General features: G+C 33.8%; 1 protein-coding gene across 9 annotated transcripts in view; it reads left to right on the top strand.

Moving 5' to 3' along the window:
* The window catches only part of MAP4K4 (mitogen-activated protein kinase kinase kinase kinase 4), a 227039-nt gene that overhangs the window by 146467 nt on the left and 63123 nt on the right, over positions 1-17449 (top strand). For all 9 annotated transcript variants that reach the window (XM_051984341.1, XM_051984344.1, XM_051984346.1 and 6 more), the window contains exons 6-10: positions 4433-4523; positions 6131-6261; positions 7917-7971; positions 10429-10507; positions 15251-15426. In XM_051984341.1, coding sequence (XP_051840301.1) covers positions 4433-4523; positions 6131-6261; positions 7917-7971; positions 10429-10507; positions 15251-15426 — 532 coding nt within the window. The remainder of the gene's footprint in view (positions 1-4432; positions 4524-6130; positions 6262-7916; positions 7972-10428; positions 10508-15250; positions 15427-17449) is intronic.

Here is a 17449-nt window from a genome sequence, read left to right as displayed (position 1 = left end):
ACATTCTATTGAGGGGATAATGTGTAAAAAGCAACTCAGTACAGGTACTTTCATAAGTAAGGAACTAAGAATGAGGAGAAAGTGAGGTAAGCAGAGGGTGTCTGGCCATTAGGAAATGTGCCTGGGAAGATGAGATTTGAGCTGGGAGATAGAAGTCCTAGCACTAAATTTATGTTTATGTCAAAAGAAGTTTTCAAACCTAGTACATGTGATATGTTTCATTTGCCTTAAAACAATGAATTCTGTTTTAAAAACAAAGATGCAAATTTAGCAGGCATTTGAGCTTGTATAGCCTGATAGGAAGGAAGCATTTCAAGAAAAGTGACAAGATTATACAGCCTCTGATCTTGTAAGAAATGGCATCTAAAATATCTACATCACTATCTGAGACATTATTTGAAATAACGGTCTTCCCTTACTCACGCTATTAACAAATCCTCACTAACTTTCTACCACACCTTTCCTTCTCGGCATAATTTTTAAAAATATTTTAGGAGTGTAGAATAATTTTTTAGGGTGCCAAAGAATAATAGAGTATAATTTAGTCATACATTTGTTGAGCACTTACTATACCAGGACATAAGTATTCCTTCCCTTTAAGTTGATGCTGGGCATGGTGCAGAATATGACTTGGGTAATGGTAGTTGGTTGCTTTTTTGATTGTTGTTCTTGGTACTTGAACAGAATCAAAATGACATCACTGCTTCGGAGTCAAGTTACATTGTGCCCAACTGTGACTAATCATACCAATATGAGCTTGCAAAGTATTACCACAGGTTGGGCACAAGTGGTCCATATGAATATTTGGAATGGACATGTCTCTAAATTCACTCATTTCAGGCCAGGCAGAGGGTAATGGAGAAAAAGGAGACATCCAGACAAATCAGTTCTAGGAGTTAGGGAGAAGACTTCGTAAAAGAGATGCAACTGTAGCTGAGTCTTGAAGGAAGATAAAGCAGAAGAGAAACTGAAAAAGGAGTATATTTCAGGCATGGGAGAATCAAAAATCAATAGTAGTTTATTTTTAATTCCTGCTTCTCTATCCTTAAGAAATGTGAGAGTTGTTTCTTCTGCAACTTTGTTTGCCTTTTAAAAAAAAAAATTCTTTTTTGGTTGGGGGTGGTGAGAGGGAAGTTAATTCATTTCTTCTCCTTTCTTTCAAGCATGTATTTGGTTTTAAGCAAATCTATATTTTCTTCCTTCTTCCCCTACCCCCATTTCTTTTGTTTTCTCCTTTTGGGGAGGTGCTCAGGATTAAGTGAGTTGCCTAGCGTCACACAAGGAGTAAATGTCAAGTGACTAAGGCCAAATTTGAACTCACATTGTTCTGACTCCAGGATGGCACTTTATTCATTTTGTCATCTAGCTGCTCCTTATGCCTGTATTTTCTTTAATTTTTCTAGTCAGTAAAGATCTTTGTGACTTGTAAGTTAATAATTACTTTCAACAACACTGTCATTTAAGGTTTACAAGCTCATTCCTTCTAAGAAACTGACTGAGGGAGGATCAGATAACAAAGAGGATCATGATAATAGTGGTTAGCATTGATTTAGGACATCCCAAAAGAAGTTGTAGTGTAGTTTTAAGCTTTAATGGTTGTGTGTGTGTATGTGTATAGTGTATATATGATAATGTATTTATGGAACTTTGATTTGCAAAGCATAGGTAGCAGAGCTAGGATTTGAATCCTGAACCATTGACTTGAAATTTATTGCTCTTTCCACTATGCTGTGTGCTGCTACTTGGCTAGCTAGGTAGTGCAGTGGATTGAATTCTGGACCTAGAGTCAAGGAAGACTCATCTTTATGAGCTCAAATCTGATCTCTGATATTTAACCAGCCATGTGTCCCTGTACAAGTCATTTAATCAGTTTTTTTTCTGTTCCTTTATCTGTAAAGATGACAACCACTCCGGTATCTTTGCCATGAAAACCACAAATGGGGTCATGAAGAGCCAAACATGACTGAAAAATGATTGAATACAAACAGTGAATACTGTTGCTCAAAAGTGCAGGTGTAGCTATTGCCCTTTTAAAGATTAAAGAATGAATGAAAATGAAGAAACAAACAGCTAATAAGGACTTATTGATACAGATTAGATATATTCATCTAATTGTTAATGAAGACAATCTTAGTTTTCAAGAAATTTACAATCTAATAGAGGAGATGGTTCAAACAAACCATACATAAGGGTTTTTTGGGTTTGGAAAGTTTCAGGGGTAATAAACAGAGGCTTAACACACTATTTTCAGAAGAAAGTCTTAGAAATATTAAGTATATTGTTTAGTTACTTAGCTATGAATAAATAATAAAGCTGAAATTCCTCTAAGTCCACCACTTCTAAGGAAATTAAGGTTTCTAAGAGGTAGATTTGAGGAGGGGAATGTATTCCAGGTCTCAGCATATAAAGTGCATAAAGACAAGAAATGGAACATAATGTGTTGATTCATTTGTTGGTTGTCTTTCCTTCTTGAAGAGGACTAAAATGAAATTACTGTGTTGGAGTTAAGCTACAGTATATATGACTGTGGCTGATCAGAACAATACAAGCTCAGAAAGCTTTTACCACAGTCCAACACAATTGGATTAGTGTTGGCATAGGAGTACCATGGAAGAGAAATCTGACTTTTATAAATGTAATAAGCCTTATTCTTCCCTCAAATAATTCTAAGTCTTGGTTTAACATTGAATGTATTTAAGAATTAAGACACTTAAATTTTTCTTCTTTTTAGCCCAATTTGGGCTATTTTAGTTTTGTCTAGGGAAGTAAGTAAAATGGTTTCTTCAGTTACTTTCTCGTAGTTAGTAAGATTACACATGCATGGATCCATGCATGCAAATACAAACACAGCACTTTTTAGATCTGAAATATATGACATTTTATAATTATTATTTAGCTCTCATTCATCACTGAATAATGAGGGGATGAAAAAATTGTTTGCTGAGGTCATTTTGAAGTTTGAGGAATGGAAGTGAGTAGTGTCAGTGGAAATAGGATTGTGAAGGTGGAAATGGCCGGGGGGGGGGGGGGAGACAGAGACAGAGAGAGAAGGAGGGAGGAAAGAAGGGAGAGGGGGGTATAACATTCTCTTAATGACTCCTGCAGTACCTTTAAAGTGATTTGTTCCTACTTCATACTTTGTTGGATCTTCTATTGTAGAAAAACAAACAAGAAACCCTAAATAAGCTCCATATTATTTCAGTGGTAAACTAGTAAATGATTGTTTTAAAAGCCCTTGTGTTAGAAAAATTAGTGTTCCACAGCAGCTGTTGGGTTTAATTTTAATTTTGCAGCTATAATTTTAAACACACACACACACACACACACACACACACACACACACACACAGCATTGACAGTTTTTTAAAGTTAAACTTAAATTCCTATAGGAAATTTATAGGGACAAAATGTAGTTTCAGACTGTGTAGGTAGGTTCAGCCACCAAGATAAGTAGAAATCAAGTCAATAACTTGCAAAGATGTGATTTTTCTGTCAACTTCATCTACTATCACTGATTCCTAAAGTCTGTTGAAGGCACATTTGAATGCAACATATGTTTTTCTTCTTCTGCCACCCCTTATGAGGCACAGGCATTTGGGCATGAGCCCAGATTCAAGGCCAATACCCAGTAGGTTTTGTTTTCCCAGGAAAGAGAGATGTTTTATTTGAATGTGAGGTTCTTTTGCCAGTAGTGGCATTGAATGCTCAGAGAGGGAGGTAGGGAAGGGTTAGATTGAACAGAAGAGTTTTTGATTTGTCATACAATGGGAGAACTAGCTCTTGTCTGAAGGTTGAACTTTAAACCCCAGCCTCACTCCCCTGGGATGAATTCTGTTCGTATATACATAAGTGGTCATCCACTGAAAAATTGATGTTTAGTGTGGGAAGGGAAACACCCTGCATATAAACAGTTTAAATTTATATTTGTGAAACTTCTCATAATGATTGAAAATGTTTTAAAGCTATAGTCTAAAAGTAACTGATGTTGCACAGATGTTGAGCTCTACTATATCCAGAGGTGTAGAGGGATGGGTGTGTGTGTGTGTGTGTGTGTAGTCCAGGTGCAATAATGGTAGTGGCATATATCACTGAAAAGAAAACTGATTGGCCAGGCAGATAGAGTGATAGACTTGGAGTCAGAAAGACCTAAGTTCAGATTCCCTGACAGACATTTTTTATCTTTGTGCTTCTGAGCAATGGCTTAACTTGTGCTTCTTGTTCCTCATCTATAAAATGGAGATAATAGTGGCACTTATCTCTCAAGGATGGTGTGAGAATAAAGTGAGGTAATATTTGTAAAGTGTCTTGTAATATTTTATGATATATATTGCAAAAATTTTAAGGATCTCATTGCATGCAGAGGAATTTTACAGAAATGGTTGGCTGCTTCCACTAATGTATCTAAAATACTCACATTTCCCTTTTTTATATAGGGATTGGCACATCTTCATGCCCATCATGTGATTCATCGTGACATCAAGGGCCAGAATGTACTGCTGACAGAAAATGCAGAGGTGAAACTTGGTATGTAATAAAATAAGGCTGTATCCTGCAATACTTATATATGCTTGGAAGTCAATAATGATTTTTCCTCCCATTCTTGCTTTCAGGAAATATTAGAGTATCTTGGATTTTTATGTGGCTTGCTTATAGAGGAATGGATTAAATCCTTTGTTCACATTTATTATTTGAGAATATGGGAGCTAGGCTAATTAGGGTTATTAGCAGTCTGCCTGATAGCTAGTGAAAGAATATCTTACTTCATACTTTTCACATAGTACAGTTGATCTGAAGGTAGTGAAGTTTGAGCGACATTTCAGTTTTATAGAAGAATTCTAGAACTTTTTTGTTTTCCATTAAAGTTCTGATAATTTGGGGGCACAGTGTTTCATTTGTAAGTTGTAGGTCAGAGTTCATTACTGACCACTGCTTTGTGATTTCCTAGATTAGTTTAAGCTCAGAGAGCTTCTTCCTGACTTTAAGATTTTCCTTGTTCTTAGTTTTGTAACAAAGATGTAAGGGTCAAGCCTGAATTTCAGCCTATAATATAATCTAGTTAAATTAACATGTCTTGGAATTATTTTAGTTCTGCAATTATTTTATTTTCACAGTAATTTTTCCTTCAACAAAGTTTCACACATAATTGTTTAATATTTGTTTGAAACTATTCCTGTCTCCCTTGGCTCTCAAAAAAAAAAAAAAAAAAAAGGAAATTCTTAGTTATAAATAGTATTTTTTTGGTAAGTTGTAACAAACATTACAATACCCTGAATTTCATGTCATCTGTCTACTTCTTCAATAGCAAAATTTTCTTAAGGCTAAGAATAATTTGTTATTGCTAATAACCTTTAAGCTCTAACTAGTAGTTTGCTTAGCAAATTTTAATTAGTTCTTTGATAAACTGGCTTATATTTTCTTTGCTGGTTTTTCCATTACTCTAAGTGAGGATAGCTCTGTCACTATGTGAAAAATCAGATAGAACCACCATGAAATCTTGAGGCGATTTAGATAAACCCTTCTATATTTTGAGATTCAGACTGTTTCCCTCCATACAAAGGAAGCACAGTTCCACCCTTCTATTTTAAGTTCCTTGACTAAAATTTTTTGTTCCTTTCTCTTCCTCTTATGTATGTCAAATGTTTGACAACAGAAGCTAAATCAAGTTCTTGTGGTTATTGCTTCTAACCAAGGACTCGCCTTGTCTTGTGGTCCTGTCTGCCAGAGTGTTTCCAGAAATTATCTTAAAATAAAGACCTTCCAGAACAATATTATTCAATGGTTTTTGTTTTGTTTGTTTTGTATGAGGATTTCATATTCTAGGAAACACCTTTTCTGGGAAGAATTGGGAAAAGGAAAAATGTTCAAAAATGTCATTGTACCTGAAAGGAGTATTCATTTTTCTGACATTTTGACTGAAATATTTGATTTTATTTAACTTACTCTATTTTGTATTCATATTATGTCTCCCATTAGAGTCCTTGAGGAGAGCAACGTTTGCATTTTTATCTTGGTAGTCTTTGTATTTTCCTAAGTATTTGGCATATATTATGTTTGGCATATAGTAGTCAATAAATTCTTGTCAATTGGTTGATTGTTAATTACACTTCTCTCCCAATGCCATCCTTCTTTAGTGGATTTTGGTGTCAGTGCTCAGTTGGACAGGACAGTTGGACGAAGAAACACTTTCATTGGAACACCCTATTGGATGGCTCCTGAGGTCATTGCCTGTGATGAGAATCCTGATGCGACTTATGATTACAGAGTAAGAGGTCCCTGCTTACTAGTGATCCTGGTAGTCACTGAGAATCTAATATGAAGGCCTTGTTCATTTCCTTTATGCTTTTTGTATCTGAATTATTTCTAGCTAGTAGAACATAGTTAATGATACAAATTTTAATTTGTTTATTAAATAAAATGTGAAGATGTTTTTCATAGCTTCTGTAAATATCTATCAGACATGTTATCCTCAAATACTTTGGCTCTAAAAGAATGTATGGACAAATAGTCCTCCTAATGAAGAGAACTATTAAAGGTCTAAATAAGATGTTACTGCGTGGATTAACTGCCATCCTTTGTAATTCAAAGATGACCATAAAAACAAGTGGGGAAAAAAACAGTCAGGGTCAGTGGGGACAGTTTTATCTGTATATAACTTGTGAATATTATTAAAATGTATTGCTTGTGTGGCTTTTGTTTTCTTATTTATTCATTCACTCAAATTATAGCGACTTGTAGAGAATTTAATGAATAAAGCACTTTAATTTGATAATGGAATTGTCATTGTTCTAATTACCTCTCGAGTTTGTTAGCTAGCTTGAGTAGTTTACAAAAAGAATGATAACATATTAAGACTGCCCTTGTTTAAACCTTGTTTTGGTATGGTAGCATACATAGTTCACAGAAATTGGATCTAGTGAGAATTATAATATTTAAACAAGTGTGTGTATACGCATGTATATGCATACATACATACATAAATATACATACACACATATAATATATTCTCATTTGATCCCATGAAGTCATGAATTTTGTGACAAATGTGGTTTGAAAAGTTTCTAAGTAAGTTAAGTGCTTACCATGTAGTTTTGTATATTTGCTGAATTATCTCCTATAGTTAAAATTGAGCCCTAGTCTAACCTAACCTAGAGTTATGGGAAATTACTAATGAGTATTGTAGACTCTTCTAATAATCATTATACAATATGAAATAACTTTTAAAAAACTTTTCTTAATTTGCATTGATGTGGCTTAGAAGTATATAACAGTTACATTCATAAGCCTGTCCTTAATTTCCTTATTCAGAATATCTGACTCTGTTTGATTTTGATGCTCCTCACAGCTGAGGTTGTTCATTTGGAACACTCATTTATTTATATGACACAAAGCACTGGACTTTAACTTACTATCAGTCCTGTCTCTTCGGACTAAACTGATCTCAATTTGTAAACAAAAACATCACTTGGATGCATCATTTCTAAATGTTTTTGTTTTCTTATATCTAATGAGGCAACTATGAAATTGTTATTTATAATGTATAAGAATGAATATGACAGTAATTTTCTTTTGTAGATTGCTTTAAAGTTTACAAAGTATTTACTGTCAAAATAATCCTGCAAGTTATGTTGTAAAGTCTTATCCTCATTTTGTAGATTCGTAAACTGAGATTTAGAGAGGTTAAGTAATTTTTCCAAGATTACACTGTGAGGGAATTAGAATATAAAAAGTTTGTGCTTTAGAAGAGGACCTTTCCTTCATAATAAACTTGTTTATATTTATTTTGCTTAGCAAACCCTCTTTCAGTAGATTGACTAATAGTAGCTTTCATTCCATCTCTGTCTGGATTATCAATAATAGGTGAATGGGGCCCCATTTTCCTAAGATGTCTGCTAACGCATTGTCTGTCCTCTTTTACAGAGTGACCTTTGGTCCTGTGGCATTACAGCTATTGAAATGGCAGAAGGTGCTCCCCGTAAGTGGTTTTCTTTCAGTTTTTCATAGTCTTGAGGTTTAAAAAAAGAAAAAGAAAAAAGAAACAGCTGTGTTGATGAGATATCATTGACAAAAGCATTTCAGTGAGAGCATGGTAATTGCTGTGATGTTTTAGATGTAATAAGAATATTTGACATCTTCTGTTTCTGCTACTGACCTTTTCACTGAAGGGGAGACATCTTAGAATCTCTATTATTTTTAAGTGGTGACTGAGATCATGCTAATATTAGACATTTAAAATGATTTCCTAAGTTTAAAATTAGTATTTGCTTAAACTTTGAAATATTAATAAATGAGAAAACTTTATCTGCATAAAAAAGTACATAAAAGATAAATAAAAGTTTGTGTTCTAGAATGTATAAACTATCTTGGAAATGACAGGAAGATGAATAAAGCACATTCAAAATGAATGCAACATGATTTTGGAAGGGCTGTTGGTAGGAATTAGTCAGAGAGGGGGTTATAAGAGGTTTCATGTATCAGATAGTGCTTCAGGTTCACAGTCTTTCAAAAAGAGACTGGGGGAATTTGATAAAATGAAATTACCTAGTCTGCATTTTTTTTTTTTTTTCTTTTCATTTTAAAATCCACTTCTCTTTTGGATTAAGTTAAATCAGACCAATAGAAAGTTGACAGTTGACTCAGGAAAAGATTTAGAAATGGAAAGGAAGCAGAAAAAAAGTATTCTCTCCTAATTTTTCTAGCAACAACTGAACAAGACCGAGCACAAATACAAGATATATATATAGAATAAATACAAAATGATTTAAGAATATAGTGGAACAACTGGGGGTGTGTATCTCAAGAAAGGCCCTTGATTTGTTGATGAGATTAAGCATATGGCAGGTAAACTTCACCTAATTATTAGTTTTAGTCTGGAGTAGGTCCCTGACAAAAAAGGAGAGAAATATGAGAGTCCTTTGCATTAAGATGATAATTAATATGTAGGAGTTGGTTTAGGTCGCCAAGAAAAAGCAGATAGAAAGAAGGATATATTACTCTATAAGGGACTCAATAAACAATAAAGCATTTATTAAGTACCTGTTATAGTGTCTGGATTATATGCTGAACATATGCACATAAATACATGTCTGTGTGTTTAAGTATGTATAATTCTGTCTTTTAAGTAACATGAAGATGAGTAAAGTACATTCAAAATGAATGCAATATGATCTTGGAATGGATGTTGCAAGGAACTAGGCAGAGGGGATTAGAACAGGTCTCATATAACAGATAGTTCTTCAGATTTATAATGATCTTGCAAAGGAGACTGGGAGACATGGTAAGATAAAAATGATGGCAGAACAATTGTAAAGACTGGTCAGCTGAAAGGCAGAAATAATTGAGTAGAGAGGTGGGAAGGGAGAGAATCTATTTTATGTATTTAATGCATAGTTGACTTGTCAATATTCCAGTCTGTAAAATGAATTTAATTATCCTATGTATCTTTCCTTTCTGATTGGTTCACAGGACAGTCCTAAAGGAAAATGAGCATAATTTATATGCTTCAGACTTTAGGGAAAAAGCATAGTAAATATATTTAAGTTAATAATTAATATAGAAAATTTTTACTTCCCATTTTTGGGGAATGACCTGGTAGATTTATACTCTCAGCTTGGCAATTATAAAATGAAATGTTCTAGAATTTTTGGAATTATATGTTGGATCATGGTTTCATTTATGACACCTGGCTTCTTCTCCATTTTGAATACATACAGATAGATCTTAATACAGAAAAGGACTTAATAGTCCTTTTAATCTAAGATCTTAGAATTGAAGTGAAATGTGTTAAAAGTTATAGCTTAATGATAATTGTGGAAAAAAATATATATATATTGCACGTTTAATATAATTGGATTACTTGCTTTCTAGGGGAGAGGGTGGAGGCAAGAGAGGGAGAAAAAAATTTGAAACACAAGGTTTTGCAAAAGTGAATGTTGAAAACTGTCTTTCTTTGTAAATGTTTTGAAAATAAAAAGCTTTAAAAATAAAAACAAAAGTAGCTTAATCTAGATAATTAGCCTTCCTTTTGAATTTTACATTTTGATATTTCTAAAACTTTACCATCTTTAAGGTCTGATGTAGTTATTTAACTTCTTTGTTGAGAATGTCATATAACTCACTTTTCTTGGTATGATTTATGAAAAATTTTCCTTATTTGATTTTTAGATTAAAATTGTCTTTTTACTTTTGTACTTGTTTTAGTGACTTGTTTTTAAAGGGGAATTCAGGTGTTAGAATTTGTTTTCCATTAGAAAAATTTCAAGCAGATTTGCTCTAAAAACATCATTCAGATCAGAATGTGGTAAACAGGGCAACTACCCTGTTTTTTTTTTTAATGAGTCAAAGTACTTTGTAAATGAACCAAAGAAATTATGATAAAAATGAAAAGAAGTGTCATGCTTTCATAGATATTTTCTCTCTGTCCTTCAACCAGCTCTCTGTGACATGCATCCCATGAGAGCACTTTTCCTGATTCCCCGGAATCCTCCTCCCCGGCTAAAGTCAAAAAAATGGTAAGTAGTAGATAATTGGTATTTTGAGTTTTTGTAGCTTTGTTTTTGTTTGTATTCAAGTTTTACTTGAGCTGTATTTGAAATGAATGGTGAATTGATTTATTTTTGGTTGTGTTTTATTTTGAAGACTATTGCTTCTTGAAAAATCAGGTCTTTGAAACATGAATATGATAGAGAGAGAGGGAAGGGAGGGAGGGAGGGAGAAAGGGGAGAAGGGGAGAGAGGAGAGATATTATCCATCCTCAGATTACATTTTGATGACAGGGTATGCAAGAGCTCCAAATTTTAAATGAAGTTTTAAAATCCATGACATTAAAGGACAGTGTCACAGCCTTTTAGTTTCTTAGTGCAAGGAAACCTTTTAAATTAATGAAAGCTTTTATTGTAATTATTATAAAGGCCTGAAATTAAGCATGCACTTTTTGCCAGATGAGGAAAATCCATCAACAGTGCCATGTTTTTCCTCTCACAGTCAGCTGCATCAATTATTTGTTGGTTTTCTACCCAAACATATCAGCAGAGTGGGATGACCTTTAGTAATGAAAGCCTTCAGAAGCTTTGGTGATGGAAAATAGTTTTTATTCCATGACCTAACCTTTGTAAGAGAAGTTCACTCAATAATTTCCCTTCTGCTAGACTCCTTTTCATGCTTGTCTATCAGTAATCCCTGTCTCCATTTCTCTTTGCCCTCAGATTCCTCAAGTGTTTGAACTTCTTGGATTTATCTTCCTGACAATATGCCTTTTTTGCTCTTCTAAAACTATACTCACCTGATTTTTTGCACCTTTACTTTGGGTCATTATATTTAGTACTTTGCCATTTAAAAAAACATACCAAAAACACCCCTGAAATTTAATCCAGTCCTGTTTTTCCATTCTTCTCTCTGTAAACTTGAGGATCTATTCTTTCCTCTGTGATAATTCTTTAATTTGTGAATTTCTCTGTCATATTTTTCCATTCTAGTATTGTATTATAGCCAGATGGTGCAGTATATAGATGAATCAGAAAAGTTAGTAGATGATAAAAACAGTATGTTCATAAGGCAGCATGATGGTAGAGTAGATAAAATTTGTATTTATCTTTTTCTTTAAAATGTAGATGATAATAATAATAGTACCTGTCTTACAGTGTTGTAAGGATACAAATGAGATGCAACATATGTAAGCACTTTCTAAAGCATGCTATAAATGTTAGCTATTATTATATTCTTTACTAGATTTCCTAATTTAAGTATATATGGTATCCACTCTCACAATATCTTTAGACATCTTAGATCTCTTGATGGATTTCTCTAGAGTCTTCCTCTACTTTTTTCCTCTTTCTACTCTTTTTTAGCCATCTTCAGGTTCCTAGCTTTTAAAAATATTCTTTGGGTGTCTATTTCTGCTTTCTTTCTCCTCTATTCATTCTCTCCAAGCCTCTTCTCTTTCTACCCTTCTCACAACCCCCTTGTCCCCTCTCAGCTCTTTACCCCTGCTTTGTCTTCTCTTTCTGTGCCTACTTTGCCCTCTAAATTTTTGGACAGTATGTTCAAAATTTATTCTTTAAGTGGGAAATAAAATTGTTCTTTTTCCTTTTTTTTTCCCTTCTGGCAACAGATTAGTTATCATGTCATCTTTAACTACAGTAGTCTTCAGATAATTGGATCATTAATTTTTGGAAATCAGATAATTTTTGGAAAAGTTGTTTTTCCAAGAAAACATAATTTTGGAGGTTTTTGTTCCTATTTGGGTCTTAAGATTTGTATATACTTTTGAGCTTTAGGACCACTGGCAGTGAGCCCTCTTATGAAAACAGAAGCGAGCTTGGATGTCCTGAAATTCCACTCTGGGACTGAGTTAACATTTTAGCTGTTTGAGCGAAATAAGTCTAAAATATCCTTGATTTCGGTCGGTATATCACAGACTTCACTACTTTTTATTTAGTAGCTTTTCTTCATGAGTTGCTAGAAGTTACAGCTTCTAGTAAAGAACATTTCCAACCATATATTTTCTGGCCAGACCGATACGAAGAAGCATTTTTATCTTGGTAGGACCTGCTGGAACTTTTGCCTGCTAAGTCTTCCAGAATCCAAAGCAACTTTCTACCTACTATAAGCAGGAGAACAAAATTTCGGGTGGGGAGTGAAGCACTTTTATGACTCCTCTTAATTCTGTTTCTCCTTCTTGACTTGAATTTTGAGCCACATCTAACTCAGTTAAGGTGCTACAGGGTAGTTTTATAGAATAGAACTGACTCATAAAAGTGTTATGAATTATCTGTCTTCCAGGGAAGTTTATTTGTTTACTGATATTTTACAAAACTATAAGTCTGTGTGATACATTGGCTACAGAGCTGGTCTCAAAGTCAGGAAGACCTGGGTTCAAGACTTTGGCACATCCTAGTGTGTGATGTTAGACAAGTCAACTTAACTAAAAGTTGCAAAGAATGTCATAATTTGAATGGGTAAGATCACTGGGAGATTTCAACACTGATGAAATCACATACACACACACACACACACACACACATATATATATATATACACATACACATTCACACATTTAATGTGGGAAATGGTGGAGATTTATTGAAATAAATTTAAAACTTCATATGTATATCATGTATTTGGGGGAAAAGAAGCAAGTCATTCCTCAATTAAATGGCATGTTGGAAAATAGTTATTGGGAAACAGATTGCTATAGTTAATAAAACTTACCCTTTAAAAGATAGTTAAGGGTACTTAATATAATTTTAACTCTGGAAGGGACATTATTGAAAGCAGCATGGTACAGTGGAAAGCGTACTAACATTGGAGTCAGAGGATTTGAACTCAGGTCTTTGCATAACCTTTGTGACCTTGGACTCATCACTTAACTTATGTGGCCCTCTGTTTTCTTGTTTCTAAAATGGGAGATTTGGGTCTTTTAGTTCATTCTCATTATTAAATCTTAGCAATCTTTTGATCTTATGATCAGAAGTCATCTTGCTCACCTCTCATTTTACAGATAAAGAAACTTGAGATCTTAAGAAGACTAAATACTTGTCAGAGTCATAGAGTCAGGAAATAACCATCCTATAACTTTCTTGAAGTCCTTGAACTTTCTAGAGTCTTTCTTGGTGTATTTTTTTATTTTTTAATATTTTAAAAATTAAATTTAATTTGATAAATTTTTAATTTAATTTTTAATAAATGCTGAGGTCAGGAATGTCCTTGTGTTCTTTCCTCTGATTTGTATATAAAAATCTTTTTTGCTGATGTGAAAATTGTGTTGCTTCATCTATCAGTTACATCCTCTTAGAAATACTTTACTTAAATCATAATCTAAAGACCAAATCTCTACCTATAATGCCAACACATTGTGAAAGAAGCTTCACTAGAATCTCCGAAGTAGTTAAATAGCTAGTCTCAACTGGAAAATAAGATATTTTCCTAAAACTTCACTTAGAAATCTTCAAAGAAAAGAGAAATGACAGGAATTTAATAAAAATAAAGTCATTATAGAATTATGTCAGAGATAGGATGATTTAAATATAGTAATACAAATGTACTAGTATATTTATGTATTATACTATAGTCATCTTTACTTTACTTAAATTTTATATTATATCCTAAACTTTACAAAGCATTGAAGCCACAACAAGGCTAGGAGATTAGAAAGCACAAATATTATTATCCCCACTTTACAGATGTAGAGACAGAGGCAAAAAAATTAATTCCCTCATGATCACAGAAACAAATAAAAGAATCAGTCTTAAAAGGAAGGGATAAAATGTAACTTCCCCTAAAGTCCTGATGGGTTACCTCATTATAGCATGGAGAGGATCCTCTCTATTTTTTAAAGCTTTGCTAACAAAGGATAAGCTCTGACTGGTTTTGCTAAGTTGGAAAGTTGTCATCTGGAGGCCCAGTTACAAGATTGTATGTTGCTCATCCAAAAATTGCTGTAGCTTAATTCAGAGATGCTCATCATCAGAAGATTGGCCTTTAAGTTATTTTGGGGGGGTGGGGAGGGGATGAAGCACATCATAACTCCTAAAGATTTTAAGATCTAAAATTGCTAAAGGAATGTGTGTGTGTGTTAGTATGTATAAAATAGAAATCATCTTGAAAAATATAAATGTGATGCAGCCACCATGTTGTTATTTTTTCCTTTTTAAAAAAAGAATAGCACCAAATCTGGTCTCAGACACTTAAATTTTCTAGCTGTGTGACCCTGGGCAAGTCAATTAACCCCAATTGCCTCAGCCAAAAAAAAAAAAAAAAAGAAGAAGAAGAAGAAGAATAACACAATCACAAGTATTTATGATTTTGAAGAAATTTATTGCATTAAAAGGCCTGTCATTTGATGTCTTCTCTTTCTGGGCTATTTTCTTTCTTCCATTCTTTCTGGCCTATGCTTTAGTTCTATTCTTTCACTTAACCAAGTGATCTATATATATCATATTATGATTTAAATGTAACAACCTTCTCCCCACTCTCCTTTTCCTTTTTACAAAAGGTAAAGATTTCTTTCTCTGTTTTTCAGTGGGGCCTGGTCCATATGTATTATTACCCTGTTGCTTGTAGGAACCTTATGCAATAAGTCTTCCAAAGTGACTTTTGAAGCATCGTTATTTTGTCTTGTGTCTTCAGGTTCTTCACCTATGATCCTGGTTTGCCGGTTTGTTATTGTACATGATTATTTTGCAGAAATGCCTTTTCCAGTGGAAACGATGATTCTTTATTATACAGATTCTTAATTTTCCCCCTTTCTTCTACAGGTCAAAAAAGTTTTTTAGCTTTATAGAGGGGTGCCTAGTGAAGAACTACATGCAACGTCCCTCTACAGAGCAGCTTTTGAAGCATCCTTTTATAAGGGATCAGCCAAATGAAAGGCAAGTTAGAATCCAGCTTAAGGACCATATAGATCGGACAAGAAAGAAGAGAGGGGAGAAAGGTATCAAATTTGTTTTATTTTTAAATTTTATTTTGCAGTTATTTCCAGTTTCCTGTCGCTTTGAATAGGCTTTGACTTCCTATTCTTCTCTGTCTCTGCTCCCTTCACTGAGAAATGACAAATGGATTTTAGTCAGATATTCACATCCTTAGCCATGTTGACACTAGGTCTTAATTTCTGGTTCTGGCAAAGACTCAAACATAAATCTTGTCACCAAACTGGAACCCACATAAGGCTCCCACTTTGGCTCCAAGCTGTTGCTTGTTTCTTCCAAATTTTAAATACTCAAATTAAGCTTTGGTAGTTGGTCAAATGAGCGGAGTAGTGGAGGTGTTATTTTAGCTCTTTCTTAGGACTTGAAAATATCTTTGTTCCTATGCTTTATTGATACTAAAAGTTACCACCAGAAAAAATTTTCTTTCATGTACTAAGTATTTATTGAGCACAGTGTTGGTTTTCCTAAAACTATTTCAGGGCTTTGTTGGGTCTGTAATCTAATCCCTGTTGACAAGCCAGATAAAGATTAGTCTCTCTATGCCTTCTGATTCTTTGCAATTTTTGTTTAAGTCTTCCCATACTCCAAGAGGAGTCGTATAATCTGGGTCTCCAGGCTCTATATTACTCTTGTTCGTGTCTGTTTTTTATTTGTACATCTTTTTGGGGTATGTCCTTTCTCTTTGCTGTTTCCACATGCAGTTTTTTTGAGGAGAGATAATAGTTACAGCCCCATTATGTCTACCATACATTTCTCCACCATTTTCTCAGAGAACTGAGGCTTTACTTCACAAGCTGTGGTCGGCCATATCTCACAAATCCTGTAGTATCCCCAGAAAAAATAATGCAATTAAGTGGATGAACTCCAGGATTTCTCTTGGAGAAATTTGGAAGTTGTTCAAAATTCTGTTAAGTTTTCTAAGTTGAATCCAGCCTGCTCTCATTGTCCTATTCAAATCCAGCTCTTGTTCCTTGTTCTTTGGAATGTATATCCAAAATAGAGGTTTTGATGGGCCAATTCTAAAGATTGTCCATCTAATTGCTTATCATAGTCTGAAAATTGATATTCACTAAAATGTCATTTCATTTATCCCTTCTATAAGGAATCTACATAGCCTATTTTATCAAATCCAAATACTTAGACACAAATTTCTACTAACTTAAGGGTGATATCTTTGTTGCTTGCTATGCCATACTCACTGTGCATCTATGCTTTTGTGGTGTTTTTTCTTGAAATGACTTCTTTCTTACTCTCTCTTATGGATCTTAATTCATGAAGACCTACCTCAGCCTAAAAATTTTTCCTTTAGGAATTCAGTCTACAGCAGGCCTTTTTTTGTCTGAATTTCTAAAGCAATTACAATATTAGAACCTTGAATAAATAAAAACCTATTTAACAGATTCTTTTTCTGCCCTTTGAAGGAATCAGATGATAATAGAAAAAAGCTTATAAAAGAGATTCAGTCAAGTATGAAATCCTGGAATCTTTTTTTTTTTTTAATAATTTTTTTTTTTTTGGGAAAATACATGCAAAGATAGTTTTCAACAATCACCCTTGCAAAACTTTGTGTTCCAAATTTTTCTCCTTCCCTCCGTCCACATTTCTGCCTCTCCTAGAAAGCAAGTAATCCAATCTACGTTAAACATGTGCAATTCTTCTAAGCATTATTTCCACATTTATGATGCTGCATGAGAAAAATCAGATGAAAAAGAAAAAAAGTGAGCAAGAAAAATACAAGTAAATAAACAACAACAAAAATGACAAAAATAATTATGCTATGATCCACATTTAGTCCCCATAGTCCTCTCTCTGGATGCAGATGGCTCTCTCCATCACAAGTCTATTGGAATTGGCCTGAATCACCTCATTGTTAAAAAAAGAACCAAGTCCATCATAGTTAACCATCACATAATTTTGTTGACGCCTATAATGTTCTCTTGGTTTTACTCACTTCATTCAGCATCAGTTCATATAAGTCTTTCCAGGCCTTTATGACATCATCCTGATGATTATTTCTTATAGAACAAT

Source organism: Antechinus flavipes, chromosome 3 (genome assembly GCF_016432865.1).
Source record: "Antechinus flavipes isolate AdamAnt ecotype Samford, QLD, Australia chromosome 3, AdamAnt_v2, whole genome shotgun sequence".
Taxonomy (NCBI): domain Eukaryota; kingdom Metazoa; phylum Chordata; class Mammalia; order Dasyuromorphia; family Dasyuridae; genus Antechinus; species Antechinus flavipes.
The sequence above is the reverse complement of the archived record's forward strand: the minus strand, read 5'-3'. Positions and strand labels throughout refer to the sequence as shown.